We start from the raw sequence: 19,200 nt of genomic DNA, 5'->3' as shown, positions 1-19,200 counted from the left end.
AGCTGACTGGGTGACTTTTGTGCCCGTCTTGCACTCTCAGTCCAGACCACCTCACAGGGTTGTTGTTGTGGGGAAAGTAGTAGGAGGAAGATGTATGTTCACCGATGCGGGTTACTTATAAAGTAATAAAGGCAGGATAGGTAAAGGTAAAGGTTTACCTCACAAATACATGCTGGTCATTTCTGGTTCTAGGTGGCGGTGCTCATCTCTGTTACACAAAGCCGAAGAACCAGCACTGTCCGAAGACGTCTCCGTGGTCATGTAGCCGGCATGACTAAACGCCGAAGGCGCACGGAACGTTTGTTACCTTCCCATCAAAGTGGTCCCTATTTTTCTACTTGCATTTTTACGTGCTTTTGAACTGCTAGGTTGGCAGAAGCTGGGACAAGTAACGGGAGCTCACTCCGTTACACGGTGCTAGGGATTCAAACTGCTGACCTTTCTGATCAAGAAGCTCAGCATCTTAGCCCCTGAACCTTGACCTTTTAAAAGATGATGCCATAACTACTGCCTTACATTCTGTAGCGAGCCATCTGGAGAACCCCGGAAACTATATCAGGATGCTTTTTATTAATACTATTCTGCCGAGCATCCTTATCGAAAAGCTGACTGACTTGGATTTTCCCTCTTCCATCTGCAACTGGATCAAAGACTTCCTGAGGGAAACAGCCGCAAACAGTGAGGGTTGGGTCTGTCACATCCACCTCCCTGAAGCTTAGCACTGGCTCCCCACAGGGCTGTGTGCTCAGTCCCTGTACACACATGTACACACATGATTGTGTATTGTCTGACCCATCCACTGTGATCATTAAGTTTGCAGATGATACCACCATATTGGATCTCATCACAGGTGGAGACGAAATAGCATACAGGGGGAAGGTTCAGAAATTATCCTCATGGTGCCTAGAAAACAACCTGCATCTGAACATCAGCAAGACAAAGGAGATAGTGTTAGACTTCCGGAAAAAGAGAAAGGAACCTGCTCCACTTTACATCAAGCAGGGCAGTGTGGAGAGAGTTTCCTCCTTTAAATTCCTTCAGTGAAGATCTTACCTGGAAAATCAACACAACTCAGGTAGCCAGAAAGGCCCAATAGGGACTCCATTTCCTTAGGGTCTTGTGAAAGAACAAAATGGAACAATGACTGATGATCTCCTTTTACCGGTCCACTATAGAATGCATCCTCTCACGTTGCATTATGGTGTGGTATGCTGGCTCGACAGCTGGCTCGACAGATAGAAAGACACTACAGAGGGTGATGAGCACAGCACAAAACATCGTGGGCTGTCCCCTGATACCACTAAATCAGGGGTCTCCAACCTTGGCAACTTTAAGCTTGGAGGACTTCAACTCCCAGAATTCTACAGGCAGCAAAGTTGGCTGGGGAATTCTGGGAGTTGAAATCCACCAGGCTTAAAGTTGCTAAGGTTGAAGACCCCTGCACTAGATGACATCGCTAGGGCTCGCTGCCTTAGAAGAGTGAGGAAAATCCTCAGGGACGACTCACACCCTACTCAGCCCTTCTTCACTCTCCTATCATCAGGTAGGAGATATAGAAGCATAGCCAGCCACACCAACAGGCTGAAGAACAGTTTCAACCTGTGGGCTGTCAGACTTCTGAATGGAAAATAACCTCATGTCAACATAGTATGATAGACTTGTGGGGACGGCGCATTGTGCAATAAGTTCACATGGTGAAATAAGATTGTGTGTTTGTCAGTAAGATTCACTGGGTTGGGGATTTTTTTTTTTTTTTTTTTGTCTTCAGTGTGAGTTGTGTTGGGGAAGGGTGCACAAAGGAAGGCTCAGCCAATCTCATTGTACATATGTTGTATTCTGACAATAAAGGTTGATTTGATTTGATTAAAGACAAAAATAATCTAAGATCATTTCCCAATGGGATCGCCTGAGATCCCTTGTTTGGAGGACATGGCTACTATTGAAAGAGTTTTTCAAGTGATAGCCTAAAAACTGTCTACCTATTTAAACCATCATTTAGCTATTGCTTCCAGTTTTATTCTGTGTTTGCTTTTATTTATGTGTTTATCACACTAATTGATGATATAGTATTACACTTTATGTTCGCTATTGCCCAGAGATCCTTGTCTATTGAAATGCAATGAGAGAAATCATTCACTTGAGGATTTTCAAATTTTGCACCTAACCTCCTAAATTAACATGCCTGTGTGATCTAATGGGTTTTTTTAAGAATAGCATAGCATAGCATGGCATGGCAGAGCATGGCAGAGCATGGCATAGAATTCTTTATTGGCAAGTGTGATTGGACACACAAGGAATTTGTCTTTGGTGGATATTCTCTCAATGTACGTAAGAAAAAATAAAATACATTCATCAAGAATCATAAGATACAACACTTAGTGATTTTCCTGGTGTTTTTTTTCTAGCCTCCCTTAGATCATTGCAGGAAATTTTGCCTTAGCACTGGATTCATCATTTGGAGGAGTTAATTGGGTTGGGCAAGGAGAGGAGGAAGCAACTCCCTATAGATTTGTTCCCTGAGTATTATGTAAGGCCAACTTGATCTTTCTTGCCTAGGGTATTCTCTCAGGGAGCTAGCGTTGCAATTTTACTCTAGACCAGTCTTTTCTCAAATTTAGGCAACTTTAAGATGTGTGGAGTTCAACTTCCAGAATTCCCCAGCCAGAATTCTGAGAGTTGAAGTTCATACATCTTACAATTGCCAAGTCTGAGAAACGCTGATCTAGATCTCACGCTTATTTAACTGTATGTACAGAAAGACTTATTATTGCTCTTGTTGTTTGTTGTCATTCTTTGCAGTTCTCTTGAGTTGGAGCATTGTTCTCTGCAAGTTCTGGCTCCTGAAGGAAGTCCCAGCTGGAGTCTCCTTCAGCTAATGGGTGAAAGAGGCTGTACTGTTTCGGAGTTGACAGAATTGCTGCAGTCCTTGCAACACACCGAGGCGCTTCAGTTGCTCAATCCAAGTGGGTTTTAAGTTCTCAGCCTAGGCCACCTCTTAATAATCATATTACTACAAGTTGCATCTTGCACTTAAAACATGAAATTATATTGGCTTCCATCAGCGGTGGGAATAAGTTTTTTTTACTACCAGTTCTGTGGGCATGGCTTGGTGGGCATAGTGTGGCTTGGTGGGTGTGGCTTGATGGGCGTGGCAGGGGAAAAATCTCAACCCCACCAACCTGCTTCCCAGCTCTGTTCTCCTGTGCAGGGCAACAAAAGAAGGCCCAGCCGATCAGCTGGGACTTGGGAGGCAGAGAATAGATGGGGACGGGGCCAGTCAGAGGTGGTATTTACTGGTTCTCTGAACTACTCAAAACTTCCTCTAACAGTCCTCCAGAACTGGTCAGAACCTGCTGAATACCACCTCTGGCTTTCATCTAACAACTAAGCGAACCCAAATGACTTTGCAGCCTATCAGGGAAGGAAGAAATGATGACAACCTTTCTGTTACTTGGACAGGCAGTGGTCAACTTATGACCAGTCAGTGAGGAACAAGTCAGAATTACAATGGACCCCCCAAAAAAGGACTTATGATGTGGATTCAAAGTTCTGACATGCAACCACTCACTCCTGCAGTCACATGACTGCATTTTGGACACTTGGCAACCAGTGTACCCTTATAGCTGTTTGCAGGGTCCTGCAATCCATGACTGTGATAATTTTTTCCCCTGAAACCAGCACTTATTTCCAATTTCCAGAAAAAAATGCCCCATGGCAAACAGTGAATTCGCCTAACTACCACTGCATTTGATTTATGACTGCCACAATAAAAGTGATAAAAGTGGGGATACTTCATGATCGTCATGACTTGTGACCAAAATTGCAGACTGAATTACGGTCATAAGTTGAGGACATCTTCCAGTTTAGGGTACAGCTGTTTAAGCCTTGCCTCCCTGTTAGAAAGAGCCTTCGGGATACTTCCAATGAAGAGTCAAATTGCTTTTTGTGAGTTAAATGTCACATGCATGTAACGTGATGTACTAGAACCTCTGGTCATGACCATAATTCATTGCATAAATTTAGTCACAACCCGATTTGGTCATGACCCGAACCTAATTTTGGAAATTTGGCGCTTACCAAAAAAAATGGCGCAGAAGGGGAAATCGGCCGCGAAACAAAAAATAATTTGTGAATATTTTGGTCAGAACCCGATTTGGTCATGATCAGAAGCATTCATGATCAGAAGTTCTACTGTAATCCACAGTGAATCTACATAGACAAGTGGTTCATTTATAAGTTGCTAATAACATCAATTCTGAAGACCATAGATTGTAAAAAAATTTAAAAGTTCATTTTATTTATCATGCTAAATAATGGAGCACCTACTTTATCCCACAGTCAATTTCCAAATGATATAAATATAGTTCAAAAGAATGGAAACGTCAATAAATGCATAGTTGAGTAGATGCACGTAGTACAGGGGTGTCAAGCTCGCGATGGCTTCACGTAACATATCACAATGTTTTTTCCCCTTCACTAAACTGGGCATGGGTGTGGCCAGCATGTGACGTATCCGGCCCGTGGGCCTAGAGTTTGACAACTTCCTTTCCAAATGTAACAATTACAGAACACTATATGAACATACATTTCAATGAAGTGTTCTTCTCATTGCATCTCAAACAATATGATGCTTTTTCTATATAAACACGGTGGAGTCTAATGTGTCTAATGAAATATTATTTGTATTGAATGAAATGTTATCTAAGATACCTGGAGTTTTTGATAATGATGTTAACACCACTTGCATTGTTGCTTGATTATCTTTTCTAGGATTTTCCCAGCTATTGATGTTAAGCTGTAGTTTCCTGGATCCACTTTCCCCCACCTTTTTGAAGACTGGAATGACATCAATTCTTTTCCAGTACTCTTACAGTTCCCCTCTGCTCCAGGATCTCTGAAAGATTTTGTTCCGTGGTTCTGACATCACATCTTCCATCTCTTTCAGATTTTCTTATCCCTTTACTGTTATAGTGTGTTTTCAATTTGTTCTGTATTCTGTCTTGATTTTTTTTTTTTTTTGGATGATTAGACAGCCTTACAAACCCAACAAACAAGTAAATAAGCAGGCAAGCAAACTTCAGTGTGTTTATATAATTAGCATCCTTTGTGTTAAATATAGATTACTCTTATTTTTCCGTAGCTATAAAGATCGTCGTAGAACCAGAATCCCAAGCTGTTTTCTCTGGCCAGATGGTGAAACTAAACTGCTGGGCAACAGGATATCCTCTCCTATATTATCAGTGGTTTAAAGAGAAAAAAATGGTAAATAAATGTACTAGAATGTAACTGGTAGCTTCTAAAATGTAGAAAATTTTGGATCGTATTGAATGCAATGTTCTTTTTAAAATGCTTTTATTAAGACTTTTCGGTAGAATAAAAGTATGGAAAGTATTAAAAAGTATAGAAAATTAAACATAAAAGAAAAAGAAAAAAGAAGACAAGGAAAAGAAAAAAGGAAAAAAAAAGAAAGCATAGAATTGTGATTTTTTTAAACCTTCTTTTCAACAAGTATTTGCCATTTTAATTTTTCCCTCCCTTTTTAAGCCTTTTTTGTTCCCAAACCTGGGAACAAAATTGCAGTGGAATTGCAAGCGGGCCTTGTCTTGCGTCAGGTTTGAACCTTCTCAAGTTATAAGTCCTTGAGGCTAAAGCGAGGTACAATTCTACTTGTCTCTCCCTCAAGTTATCCCTTGGTGAATTGTCCCGCAGAGAGTTGACTGCGGCAAGTTGGCCATGGTGAGTTGGCCATGGAGAGTTGGCCATGGAGATTTGTCCCATTCTGGGTGTGGTGGGAGGCTTGGCCTCTCTCTCCCTCATCCAGGCCCTCTCTACAATGGTCCACTTAACGATCACAACTGGGAGAGCCTGGATTGCACTTTTCGAGCAAAGTAGCCCCATGGTGTCTTGCTTAATGACTGCTTCACTCAGTGACTTGAGATTTCAGGCCCAGTTGTGGTTGTAAGTAGAGGACTCTGTATCTTATTTATTATTTGGGCGGGATGGATGGCAAACTAACGAATAAGAAAATTTTAAAAAATATTTTTTATTCTATTTATATTGTTTATCCCACCTCTGTTTTCTGAGGGGAATGGTTCATACCGTATGCAGAAGTGTTTCCGGATTTTAACTTCATGATCACATCTCCATTGTGCACTGGGCAGAATTGTAACTTGAGAAAAACACCTCAGCTTCCCTAGGTGTCATGAGGATAAAGGGAGAGGGAGGATGAAAGCATATTGAGACCTGCTACAGGTAGTCCTCAACTTACAACAGTTCATTTAGTGACCGTTCAAAGTTACAACAGCTGTGGAAAAAAAGTGACTTACGGCCGTTTTTCACAGTTACAACCTTTCCAGCATCCCCATGATCATGGGATCAACATTCAGATGATTGGCATCTGATTCATATTTATGACTGTTGCTATGTCCCAAGGTCATGTGATCACCTGTTGCGACTTTCTGATGAGCAGTCAGTGGAAAAGCCAGAGTCACTTAACAGCTGGGTTACTAACTTATCAATTGCAGTGATTCACTTAACAACTGAGGCAAAGAAGGTCATAAAATGGGGTAAAATTCACTTAACAAATGCCTCACTTCACAACAGAAATTTTGGGCTCAATTGCAGTCGTAAGTCGAGGACTACCTGCACTATATTTACATCAATAAAAATAATACTGCATGACTTTAGTCTCCTGGTCTATATGAAGGGGTTTATTTTATTTAAACCAATTTATTCGGCCATCCATCTCACACAAGGTGTCAAGGGTTGACATCATGATATTGTGCTGGCCACCAGCCTACTTCCCAAGGTCTTATTTTTAAGTTATTTTGAAAACTTAAGTGGGATAAAATGTATGGTAAAACCACCCAATTTCTTACAGCCAACGTACCATTTTTTCAGTGCCTATGATTTTTAAAAGAAATGTGTTTTTCATATTTGAGGAATAGTAATCTCATAGGGAAAATCAGCATATGGCAGGGATCTTGGCAGCACTCATACAAATGTTGAATGGGTGTTTATAGTGTGCAACTAAAATATGAATATAACTGGTTTCTTTTTGGACAAAACATTTCTATGACATTAAGCAGTGTTGAATGAAGACCTGTGGATACTTAAATGATTTCATTACTGGTAAACCCTGGCATTTGGTAGAACTTGAAATTTCACTATTGTTGACGTTTAAGTACCCTTCGTGTAATACTTTGATTTTATTTTTATCTGGGTGAATATAGTATGAAATTTTCCCATTCTCAACAGTACACTTCACATCCAAAGTAGTTATTGAATTAATTGAATTAACAGTATGTGGTGTGCATGGAAATATATTAGGTTGCAGTTCTAAGTATTCAATCTATGTAGGTGGTAGTTTGACTTGCAACCAATCAAAGTTCCAACAGGCCTACCTGAGTGTTAGTTCCAACTCAGATTTGAAGTTCCAATAATCAGCAGCTCCCTCCCCACTGTCTCATGACCTTACTGTGGGTGCTTGGAAATGGGCTGGAAAAAAAATTAATTAATTTTTTTTAATTTTTAATATAATAATTCCATCTTTAATTGAACAGGAAATGGGCTGAATTTATGGCTGTTTGCAGTGTCCCATTGTCATGTCAGGTCTGGCTTTTTCTGCAGAGAATTTGTGGCCTCACTTGTTAATCTATGTCTTTTGGTGTATAACTGGTTTTGTTGATTTTAGCGGTCTTACTGTTATTTGCTTGATTTCTTTTGCCTTACATTGCCCTACAAATTATTTATGCTTTGTAAACTGCCTAGAGTTGCTGTTGCGACTTCTAAACTGCTTAGAGTTACTGTTGTAACTGTTGTAAAGTAGTGGAATGAATGAATGAATGAATGAATGAATGAATGAATGAATGAGTCAATCAATCAGTCGGTCAATCAATGAATCAATCAATGAAAAATCAACACAATCTCAATAATGCCTTAGAATAGGGGTCTTCAAACTTGATAGCTTTAAGACTTGTAGACTTCAACTCCCAGAATTTCTCTTCCAGTCATGTTTGCTCAGGAATTCTGGGAGTTGAAGCCCACAATTTTTAAACTTGCCAAATTTGAAGACCCTTGCTTTAGAAGCTCCTCTTTGTGTTCTTAGTCTTGGTCCTAAATTGGAGAGACCATCAATTAACTCCCTGCTCATCTACAAGTTTATCAGGCAGCCTTTGCCTCACTTCTTAATCCAGTTTAACGATATTGTTGTATTGATAATATTTATGCTGACTTTCTTGCAGAAAGATTATTAGATAACATAACAATATAATTGTTAGATAAGATAGAATAAGAGTACGTTGGATTGAGATAGATGGGTGTAGAAATTGAATCAATCAATCAATAAAATTTTAAAATCTTGAGGATTTGACATTTCATTTTTCTTAGTTAATGTTTCAGACAGCGAATGAATATGCCTGATCTCCAAACTGATCTTTGATGAAACACTATTCTATTGGTTTAAAATAATGCTCAACATAGAACAATGGCTGAATTCACCAATCACTCTAAGTTTAAACCAACAATTAGCAAAACCAGTTTTTGTGTGTAATATAGCTAAACACTATTTTATTATACCTTCCAATAGCTTCCCTATTGTGGCAATGTATGCAATATGTTTTAATTTTTAATTTAATTTAATTTTAATTCAGGTTCCAAATGGGAATTCTCCAGAACTGATATTCAGTCAAGTGACTGCAGAAGATGCGGGATTATACATATGTCGAGTGAACAGCGATTCCTCCTATGAATTCAGCCAATGGGCACAGCTGGATGTTTGTGATAGCCAAAGAGATTCTGATGGTGGGTTAGAAACTTTTTACATGATAGAAATGGCAAGAAGGTGTAAATAGGAGGCGTACTGATTTTCTACTTCCATTTTAAAGTTGTAACAATGATGTTTTTAGATCTCTGCAGTTCTTTCTCTTGGCATAGGGATGATTTTGAAGTCATAGAATCTCTGATTATGGAATGTTCTCCTTTGTCTGTGGCTGCAGCTTCAGGAAACGCAATTCTTAAATCTCTGTCATGTTAGGTTCCAACTGCAATAGATTTCTAAAAACTTTTAATGAGTCCATGCTGGTGTATTTTACCATAACAGTGGAGTTAAAGGCATTTGTCATCTGTCCTGGAGATAATGCTTTACAGCTTTTATGTACTTTTAGCAGGGGCACAAGTTCATGAAAGACTTGCTAAAGCCTAAAATGTATTATTTCTTGGTATTTACCTGGAAATCTTTCATTGCTTGTTTCCTAGGGACTTTTAAAGTATTCCTAGACTACATTTTATTAAGAAGTATCTTAACGCAGTATAAACATGCACATTAAAGCAATTTAGTTAATTATGGATTTAACTTTCTGAAAAAACACATGTTTTAGATCATATTAAAAACCATTTAATGCTGAATGAAGCAGGAAAGTCTTTATCTCTCACTGGAAATTGAGAAATAAATGGCTTCTCTGTTGGCTTCAAGAAAGCATTTAAATCCATTTAAAACTTTGTTGATAAGATCTACATCCTGAATTGAGCCCAATAACACTTGGAGCCACTCCAAAAGGTATAATATGTTTATTGCTTTCCAATAAAAGAGAATATTTACATTTATAAATGTAGAATATTTACATTTAGGCAAGAAAAATCAAATGCACAGGTACAGTGTATTTGGTACCTTGCTCAATAGTAGTAATTGTGAGAGGGATCTCGGAGTCCTAGTAGAGAACCATTTAAATATGAGCCAGCAGTGTGCAGCAGCTGCCAAAAAAAGCCAACATAGTTCTAGGCTGCATAAACAGAGGGACAGAATCAAGATCGCTGAAGTGTTAATACTCCTTTATAATGCCTTGGTAAGGCCACGCTTGGAATACTGCATTCAGTTTTGGTCACCACAATTTTAAAAAGATGTTGAGACTCTAGAAAGAGTGCAGAGAAGAGCAACAAAGATGATTAGGAGACTGGAGGCTAAAACAAGAAGAGGGAGTCAAGCTATTCTCCAAAGCACCTGAGGGCAGGACAAGAAGCAATTGACGGAAACTAATCAAGGAGAGAAGCAACTTAGAACTAAGGAGAATTTTTTTTACAGAACAATTAATCAGTGGAACAACTTGCCTCCAGCATTTGTGAATGATCCAACACTGGAAGTTTTTCAAAAGATGCTGGATAACCATTTGTCTGAAGTGGTGTAGGGTTTCCTGCGTTCCTTGGATAGATGACCTCCAAGGTCCCTTCCAACTCTTTTATTCTGTTGTTTGTAGCTCAGGATTGAATTGTGGAGTCCTTGGCACTCTCTGAACTTGCTTGTTTGCTTGAAGATGTTATTTTACTCAGATAGGTAACATCTTACCTAGAAAATGAGCATATCCCTGTTTATACAGGTAGTCCTCAACTTATGGTCACAAGTGAGCCCAAAATGTATGTTGCTTAGTGAGAAATTTGTTAGTGAGCTTTGCCCCATTTTATGACTTTCTTGCCACATTTGTTAAGTGAATCACTGCAGTTGTTGAATTAATAACACCGTTGTTAAGTGAATCTGGCTTCCCCATTGCCTTTACTTGCCAGGTGGTCACAAAAGGGGATCATGTGACCACAGGACACTGCAACCATCATATATATGAAACAGTTATCAAGCATCTGAATGTATGGTCATAAGTGTGAAAAACAGTCGTAAGTTACTTTTTTCAATGCCGTTGTAACTTCGGAGGTCCTTTAAATGAACTGTTGTAAGTTGAGGACTATCTGTCCTGCCTGTGTTGTTGGGGGTTGGTTTTTTTCTCTTTGGTAAGTCCTCAATTAGGATTTTGTTTTCTGCTTGATCTGTTTTTTTTCTCTTAACCATCTACTCTAGCTATACTTTCTAGATTAAATGCAATTTCTGATCACTCTTGCAAGACAATATCATTTGATTGCTAATCGTAATATTAAAATGATACATCACTAAAATATTATCCTCAGATACTGTATATCTTGGTGGACAATCACTTAAGTAATTGCTTGTCCAAAAAAATAATATACTTCAGCTCTTTTTACAGTACTTTACCACTCTAGTAAGGTTATTTCTCATTAAAAAGGGATATTTAATTAAGTATGGCAGTAGTTACTATCAGGTTTATATGTAAGTTTTATGGTGCATGAAATGGGAGCGAAGCCGTATTTATAATTTATTTGTATCATACATAATATACTATTTCTGCAATGAATTAGCATCTACCCATTAATATGGGTAGATGGTAATATTCCTACAGGAATATTTGTTGCTTTAATACATGAAAACATATTTACTACTGAGAAGTTCTCAGAACACGAACATGGCAAATAGCAATAGCACTCAGACTTATATACCACTTCACGGTGCTTTACAATCTTCCCTAAGTGGTTTACAGAGTCAGCCTCTTGCCCCCAACAATCTGGGTCCTCATTTTACCCACCTTCGGAAGGATGGAAGGCTGAGTCAACCTTGAGCCTGGTGAGATTCGAATTGCCAAATTGCAGGCAGCTGGCAATTAGTAGAAGTAGCTGCAGAACTGCACTCTAACCACTGCGCCACCGTGGCTCTTAATTTAATATGGCTCTTAATTTAATATGAATTAAAAAAACACCTAAGCAACTACTATATTGAGTTATAACTGTAATTTAGCGCACAATTGTAAAGCAGGTCATCATTAACTGGACCCCAATTTTACTATCTTCTTTTGCGGTAGATTCTAAGCAAATATGGCAAGGAACGCAGTTGCTCACGTGGTTAGGATGCTGGGCTGATGATTGGCAAGCTCACATTTGAGACCCAGTCACTCCCACGTGGCGGGGTGAGCTCCCATCACTGGGTCCATCTGCTGACCCAGAAGTTTGAAAGCGGGAGACTGTGAGTAGATAGATAGGTACCACTTTGGTGGGACATGAAAGGAGCCTTCTATTGGGCACCCCCTGGTCAATGATGATGTCATTGGCGAATCCCTTCAACCCGGAAGTGCTTCGGTGCTCCTGACATAACTGTAGTAGTACTAGCAAATGTGACAGTCATAAAGTGAACGTAGCTTTGTTAAGCAAAGCCATTGTTCACTGTAGGGTGTTTTTTTGCTGGAAATTGGAAGTAAATGCCTGTTTCTGGCAAAAACACCATAAAATCAGGGTGCCAAAAACAGCTGTGAACATAAGGTGGTTACCAAACGTCCAAAATGTAGTCATGTGACCATGGGAAAGAAGACATCCACATCTCAAAACCAGGTTGTAATTACTTCTTGGGAGGAACCGTACTAACTTTGAATAGTCATTAAGCAACCAGTTATAAGTTGAGGACTATCTGTAGCAACTTTTTAAACTTAGTATTTTGAATTTTCTCTCTAAAGTAGGGGTGGGGAACGATGCCCCCTTGACCAGGGGTCTCCAATCTTGGGCCCTTGAAGCCTGGCGGACTTCGACTCCCAGAATTCCCCAGCCAGGCTTCAAGGGCCCAAGGTTGGAGACCCCTGCCCTTGACGACCTGTGGACTTTGACTCCCAAAATTCGTTGGCTGGCTCAGGAATTCTGGGAGTCGAGTCCGCCAGGCTTCAAGGGCCCAAGGTTGGAGACCCCTGCCCTTGATGACCTGTGGACTTTGACTCCCAAAATTCGTTGGCTGGCTCAGGAATTCTGAGAGTCGAAGTCCAGAGGTCATCAAGAGGCCATTGTTCCCCCCTGCCACCCACCCTGAAAGAACAAACCCAAACTGTTTATTGCTTTCTTCTCAAAACCATCCACTTCCTTGAAATTAGTTGCAGCAAATAAATGAGGAAGTCACTGGGGAGGGCCCAGTTGCGGGCAAAGAAATTACCGTTCTTGGCTGACTTGCTTCTGCTCTGCAAATCTGGCCTCATCTCTGTGGCTTTGCTGAAAAGATTTTTTTTTATCTCACAAATGTTTAAACAATCTTCAATTCAAGGGAGCTACCTCAAGTCGCCCGAAAAGAAAATACACATCTACCTGCATCCACAGTCTCAGAACTTGACGGTTGGACAAACGTTAATTCTTCAGTGTGAAGCCACGGGAGATCCCCCGCCACAGTACCAGTGGTGCAAAGAAGAATTCCCACTTCCCAATGGAGAGGAAAAGGCCTACGTGGTGAGTCTTTTTCAGAGGTGATATTCAGCACGTTCTGACCAGCTCTGGAGAACCGGTAGCGGAAATGTTGAGAAGTTGGGAGAACCGGAAAATCCCACCTCTGACTGCCCCCCCCCGCCCCCATCTATTCTCTGCCTCCCGAGTCCCAGCTGATTGGCTGGGTCTTCTTTTGAGAATGTAGCTGGAAAGCGGGTTAGTGGGGGTGGGGAGGGAATGGGGATTTTGCAGTATCCTACCCCTGTCACACCCACCAAGCCACGCCCACCAAGCCACACCTACAGAACCGGTAGTAAAAAAATTGAATCCCACCACTGGACTCTTCCCCCGCCAGCTAGACTGATGAGGAATTGATGACACGTTTTACATTCAAAGCCTCCTTGGAATAAACTCTTCGAGAGTAACTCTGAAATTCAGTAAATAAAATAACATGTTCATTAACCCCCTAACGTTTTGCCATCAGCATGCTGATAATAGGTGCGTGGTTCTTGGTGGAATATTGCACTCTGAAGTGAGTTTAATTGCTTGTATCCTGTATCCCAAAGTATTTACTGGCTGAGAGGCTAAACCCAAGGCTTTTTAATTATTTAGCCTGACTGCAAAGTTGATGCAGGACTAGGCATGAGCCTTAATGCAATGACCTCCATTAAGTTAGTATTAGTTTTATGAAATGCTTAGAATAGAATAGAATAGAATAGAATAGAATAGAATAGAATAGAATAGAATAGAATAGAACAGAACAGAACAGAACAGAACAGAACAGAACAGAACAGAATAGAATAGAATAGAAAAATGCTGCAGAATTTGGTAGATTTCCCAGTTATAAAAGATCTTTGGTGCTCTCTGAGTACAATACATTACAACACAACACAACACAATACAACACAATACAATACAATTCTTTATTGGCCAAGTGTGAGGAGACACACAAGGAATTTGTCTCCGGTGCATAAGCTCACAGTGTATATATAAATTGCAAGTAATAGGTCATAGGTCGTAATCATAATTACAATCATTAATCATGTTACAAACAATTGAATAGCTTTATTCTTGGACATTAATTAATTAATCTATTCTTTATTATATATTGTATTGTATTGTATTGTATTGCATTGCATTGCATTGCATTGCATTGCATTGCATTGCATTGCATTGCATTGTATTGTATTGTAATGTATTACTCTGGACCACTTCAAGCAATTTCAACCAAACTTGGTACACAGATGACTTACTCTCTGGAAACAAATACTGCAGGGGTAAGATACCCCTAACACCCCTCGGGGGGGGGGGGGTGTGCCTTAAAATGGCTTCTACTGTACAGCACAGTGGATTTGCCATGGTAATAGTTTCACAGTACTCCACAAGGGGCTCCCTCTTGTGGAGGAATAGAAGAATTGCGATGCTGCATGAGAGACAGTACAACAGCATGAGTCCCAACTACAGGATTTTCCTATCTAATACTGGATTGGGATAAATAAATACCTGGGCAATGCTGGGTTATTGGCTAGTGCTGACTATAGAAGGTTATTACAGGCAATCCTTGACTTACTGCCGTTTTTTTTAGTGACCATTCTAAGTTACAATGGCATTTAAAGTGACTTATGACCATTTTTCACACTTATGACCGTTGCAGCATTCCCATGGTCTTGTGATTAAAATTCAGACACTTGGCAATTGACTCATATTTGGTTGCAGTCTCTTCGGGTCAAAATCAGATTCACTTAACAACTGTGATAAAAAGTTGTAAAATGAAGCACAATTCACTTAACAATTGTCTTGGTTAGCAATAGAAATTTTGGGCTCAGTTCTGGTTATATATCGAGGGCTACCTGTAAGAACTTTTTTTTCTTTGTGAGGAAGGGTTTTTTAAAATTAGCCTTTTGTCTGCTGTTTGAAAGGTTTCTCGTCTCAGTGAATTAGGCTGCAGAATTTAACAGATTTAACAGATAATCAGAGTTGGAAGGGACCTTGTAGGTCATCTAGTCCAACCCCCCGCCCAAGCAGGAGACCCTACACCATTTCTGACAAATGGCAGTCCAATCTCTTCTTGAAAGTCTCAAGTAATGTCGCTCCCACAACTTCTGAGGGCAAGCTGTTCCATTGGTTGATTGTTCTCACTGTCAGAAAGTTCCTCCTTATTTCCAGGTTGAATCTCTCCTTGTTCAGTTTCCATCCATTATTCCTTGTCTGGTGCTTTAGAAAATAGCTTGACCCCTTCCTCCCTGTGGCAGCCCCTCAAATATTGGAAGACTGCTATCATGTCTCCCCTGGTCCTTCTCTTTACTAGACTAGCCAAGCCCAGTTCCTGCAACCGTTCTTCATTGTATGTTTTAGCCTCCAGTCCCCTAATCATCCTGGTTGCTCTTCTCTGCACTTTTTCTAGAGTCTCAACATCTTTTTTATAATGTAGTGACCAAAACTGGATGCAGGTTTGGTCTTACTAAGGCTTTATAGAGTGGTATTAGTACTTCCCTTGGTTAATGGCCTATTAACAAAGGTGAATTTCTGCCTCACTGAGTTTCTACTTCTGCTTTAGAAAATAGCTTGACCCCTTTGTAGCTTCAGATTCAGGCTGCCGGAATGCAAACTTTATTGAAATGTATTTGATAGTATTACTGGAATAAAAAGAATGAACTTTGGTGAATGCCTTACTGGTAAATGTGTGGTACTCTTGAAGGTATCCTGCGTGGACATTGAACATCAAGGAACATATTGGTGTCGAGTATACAATAATCAAGAAAATGAAGAAAGCAGAAAAGTGAAAGTAACTATAGGTAAGAAGTCTAATAGTAAATTTAATGAAGCAGTAAAGTGGCATGTAGTTCAGTTTGGAATATCAACACAAGAAATTGCTAATGGGATCGGTTATAATTAACATGGCAGTATTACAGGACTTGTTTTCTGTAGATCTTAAAAAAATATTCCATAAAATAATTAAAGTCTGAGCTTGGTTATGTTCTTAGTTGTTGATGCTGGACACCAATACTGTTGCCATTCTTGTAACAGTCATACTTATTTTACGGAGGTTTTTTTCACCTTCAGAAAATCTTGTTCAAACTATGTGTTCCTCTGAATGTCATTTCTAGAAGAGATAAGATTGCCACCATCATAGGATAAACTTTATGCCCCAGGGAGGGAAATGATAAGATTTCTGTGCTGTTTATCAAATTTCTAAGCCTGTTACCATATTCACTTGATTTCCTGATGTTTATTCATGCTGCGTGGGAAAGGGATATCTAGATATATATAAAAGTGAAATACCATTCACGCATCATTACAAAATCTCCAGAATCGTAAAGCCTACAAACTTGAAATTTGGCATGTATTTTCCTCTTGGCTTCTAGGTGCTCACTAAGAAAGGATTTTTCAAAATGACCATCAGAGCATTAGTATTTCATATATTATTATTAAGACGCTCTGATGCTAAGGAGTTCTACTCCCCCTCCCCACCTGAAAAGAAATCTGTTCCAAATGCAAAACACAAGCAGAGGAGAGGAGTTTCACAGCAGCAACCACCTTTAGTACAGAACAGTTGAGTTAAGCCATGCGGACCTCCTTGCTGTCCCCTTCTTGCTCACGCAGCAAATACTGCTTCAGTTTCCAAACAGCCCTCAACTCTCTCACACACTGTCAGGACGCTAGCCAGATGAATACTGATGGATGCTGGTAGGCAGAGGCAGAATTTTTTTTTCTTATTTTCCTCCCCAAAACCTAAGCCCGATCACATAGTATCTTAGTGAAGCACGGGTATAGAGCTAGTATACCAAATATATAATGTTATTTACTATTTGCATTCTGCTGGGGTATATAACTAGGATACACATAACGTTTGAAGATTCTCAATTATCCAGGTCACAGTTGTTCCAATGGTGCTTTTCCAAAAGGCAACTTGGTTTCACTTCTCATCCAAGAAGCTTGGATGAGAACAGAACTGAAAAAGCTTCTTGGATGAGAAGCGAAAAGTTTTCAAGGAAAAACCAAGACAGTCCAGCTGTCTTTTGGAAAAGCACCTTTGGGACAGGATACCCATACATTTTCATTTTAATATTTTTTTTTTTACTTTTTAATGTGTATTATGCACCATGAAGCAAAATACTGTGTGTAGTATAACACATATGTATATAATGTGTATATTAAATGTATATGATTAATTTTAAGACAGGCTACGACAGGTTCATTTCCATTTTTAGTTTCTAATTGTATGAGACTGGATTTCTAGTAGGCAGACAATCAAAACCTGCTATAGAATTGAGATTATATTGTCCTTCTGTAAAACCCTGCATGTAGTTTGCATTATGAACAGTTTACTGTTCTGTTAAGACCCTTTAAGTTTATAATATGCTGTGGTCACTATTGGTTGAAAGCCTCAATAGTCTGTGTCCAGTGTTGATCGCTCTTCAAGGTGTATCAGCTCTTCAAGGTATACCAGACTAGGAAACCAATGCCATGTAGATTGGTTCTAATTTTATTGTAAAGCTATAGTAATAGAATCTTGCAAGTCTGAATACATTTCCCCTTCTCTCCCTTCTTCATGTGAATTAGGGAGGAGCCTTTGTGAAATATTTACTCATTATTTTCTTGATCCTGGCTGATGCCTTCTTATCTGCCTGTTGCACTGATAGCAATTCTTCCTCCTGTTATTATACTCCACATGCCCTCTACAATATCTATCTCAGGCGTGTCAAACTTACGGTGTCACTGTGTCATCATGTGACCTTTAGTGACTTTTTCCCCCTTCGCTAAACCGGGGGTGGGCATGGCCAGACAGTGATGCATCCGGCCCGCGGGGCGTGAATTTTACACTCATGTTCTATGTGATTTGCAGAGAAAGTGATTTGCTTAAGCTCCCTTTAGATCCCTGAACAGTGAGTGGCAGAAGAATAACTGACTTTGCCTCCCATTATAAATATGAGGTTGGCTCCATGATTTTAGAAAAATAAAAATATACAGTAAAGAAGATATTTTAAATGCCTCCAATGTTTCATTATGTATGCCCTTTATGAATTCGTTGCAAAAAAAACCACCCCTCCAAGTTTGGAATTTTAAATATCCTCATAAGAATAATGCACCTGTCTTTATTAGATCCTCAGGCAAAAAAAAATAGACCCAGTTTTCTCTCAGTTTGACAGACACACATTTAAGTATGAATTATGCAGTAATTCTGAACTTGTTAGAAATGCAAATATAACTTACCTCCTATGTGTATTCTTGCCTGTCACGAATAAAATCAGAAGCTTCACTGTAGCATTCTTTTCTCTTGAAACTCAAGGTGGAAAATCTATTGCAGTAGAATGCACGGAAGGTAATGTTAATCAAATACCATACAGCTTTCTGATAAAACCTAAAATACTGACAATTGGGTGATTCTGGGATCTGTAACTAGAATGGAATGTTGTGCTGTATTAGTCTATGAATGCCAGTGTGATGCCATATACTTGCATGAGTTGTTCAATCCTTCTTTACATCTTTTACTAATTATACCAAGTTAGTCCTTTTCTTTGTCACTAACTTTGTAAGCATTGAAGAGAGCAATAGTTTAATGTTTTCTTTCTGCTTTTAATTTTAATTTTTGGTTAACTCATAAATCCCTTTTCATATACTTATTTAAACTGTATGTTCATTTGTCTTTGTTCCCTTTCAGAAGAATTAAATGACCTGGTAAGACCTGGTAAGCATATTATATGGGATAACATAAAAACTGCAGATCTTTCTTCATGTATGCTCATGTACTGTATATTGCATTGGATAATATATATAAAATCTTTAGGATCTTTGCTCATTAATAGAAATTTGCTTCTATTAATACTGTTACCAATGGTGCTCATTGTTTTTTTCAACTTTTAAACATATCATTGAATTTATAATCAACGTTTACAGGATATGTCTTTATTCAGGCTGTGCAATAGTTTTAAATGTTTCCTTGACCTGCTATAAAAACTAAAAGTAGATACTGGGTGGAAAGCCCATGCTACAAGATTAGTTTAATAAGTTGGTTTATTCATGTGGTAGACTGAATCATATCTATTTTGACCTCCTAAGCTTATTGTGAGAATGCTCCTCCAGTAGCTAAAGACTTGAATTGTTGAGTGGCTATGCTTAGGTGGATACCTGTTC

At 39.2% G+C, this 19,200-nt stretch overlaps 1 protein-coding gene across 2 annotated transcripts in view; it reads left to right on the top strand.

Moving 5' to 3' along the window:
• Nucleotides 1-19,200, top strand: part of MALT1 (MALT1 paracaspase) — a 51,369-nt gene that overhangs the window by 1,669 nt on the left and 30,500 nt on the right. The window contains exons 2-8 of one of the 2 annotated variants that reach the window (XM_026666364.2): nucleotides 2,800-2,963; nucleotides 5,141-5,262; nucleotides 8,652-8,802; nucleotides 12,911-13,089; nucleotides 15,764-15,860; nucleotides 18,356-18,388; nucleotides 18,728-18,754. In XM_026666364.2, coding sequence (XP_026522149.2) covers nucleotides 2,800-2,963; nucleotides 5,141-5,262; nucleotides 8,652-8,802; nucleotides 12,911-13,089; nucleotides 15,764-15,860; nucleotides 18,356-18,388; nucleotides 18,728-18,754 — 773 coding nt within the window. The remainder of the gene's footprint in view (nucleotides 1-2,799; nucleotides 2,964-5,140; nucleotides 5,263-8,651; nucleotides 8,803-12,910; nucleotides 13,090-15,763; nucleotides 15,861-18,355; nucleotides 18,389-18,727; nucleotides 18,755-19,200) is intronic. The other variant, XM_026666366.2, reaches the window with a different exon arrangement.

This window comes from Notechis scutatus, chromosome 2 (genome assembly GCF_049901735.1).
Source record: "Notechis scutatus isolate UNSWTSFEM ecotype Mainland chromosome 2, rNotScu1.2, whole genome shotgun sequence".
Lineage (NCBI taxonomy): Eukaryota > Metazoa > Chordata > Lepidosauria > Squamata > Elapidae > Notechis > Notechis scutatus.
This window is presented reverse-complemented; position numbering and strand designations above follow the sequence as displayed.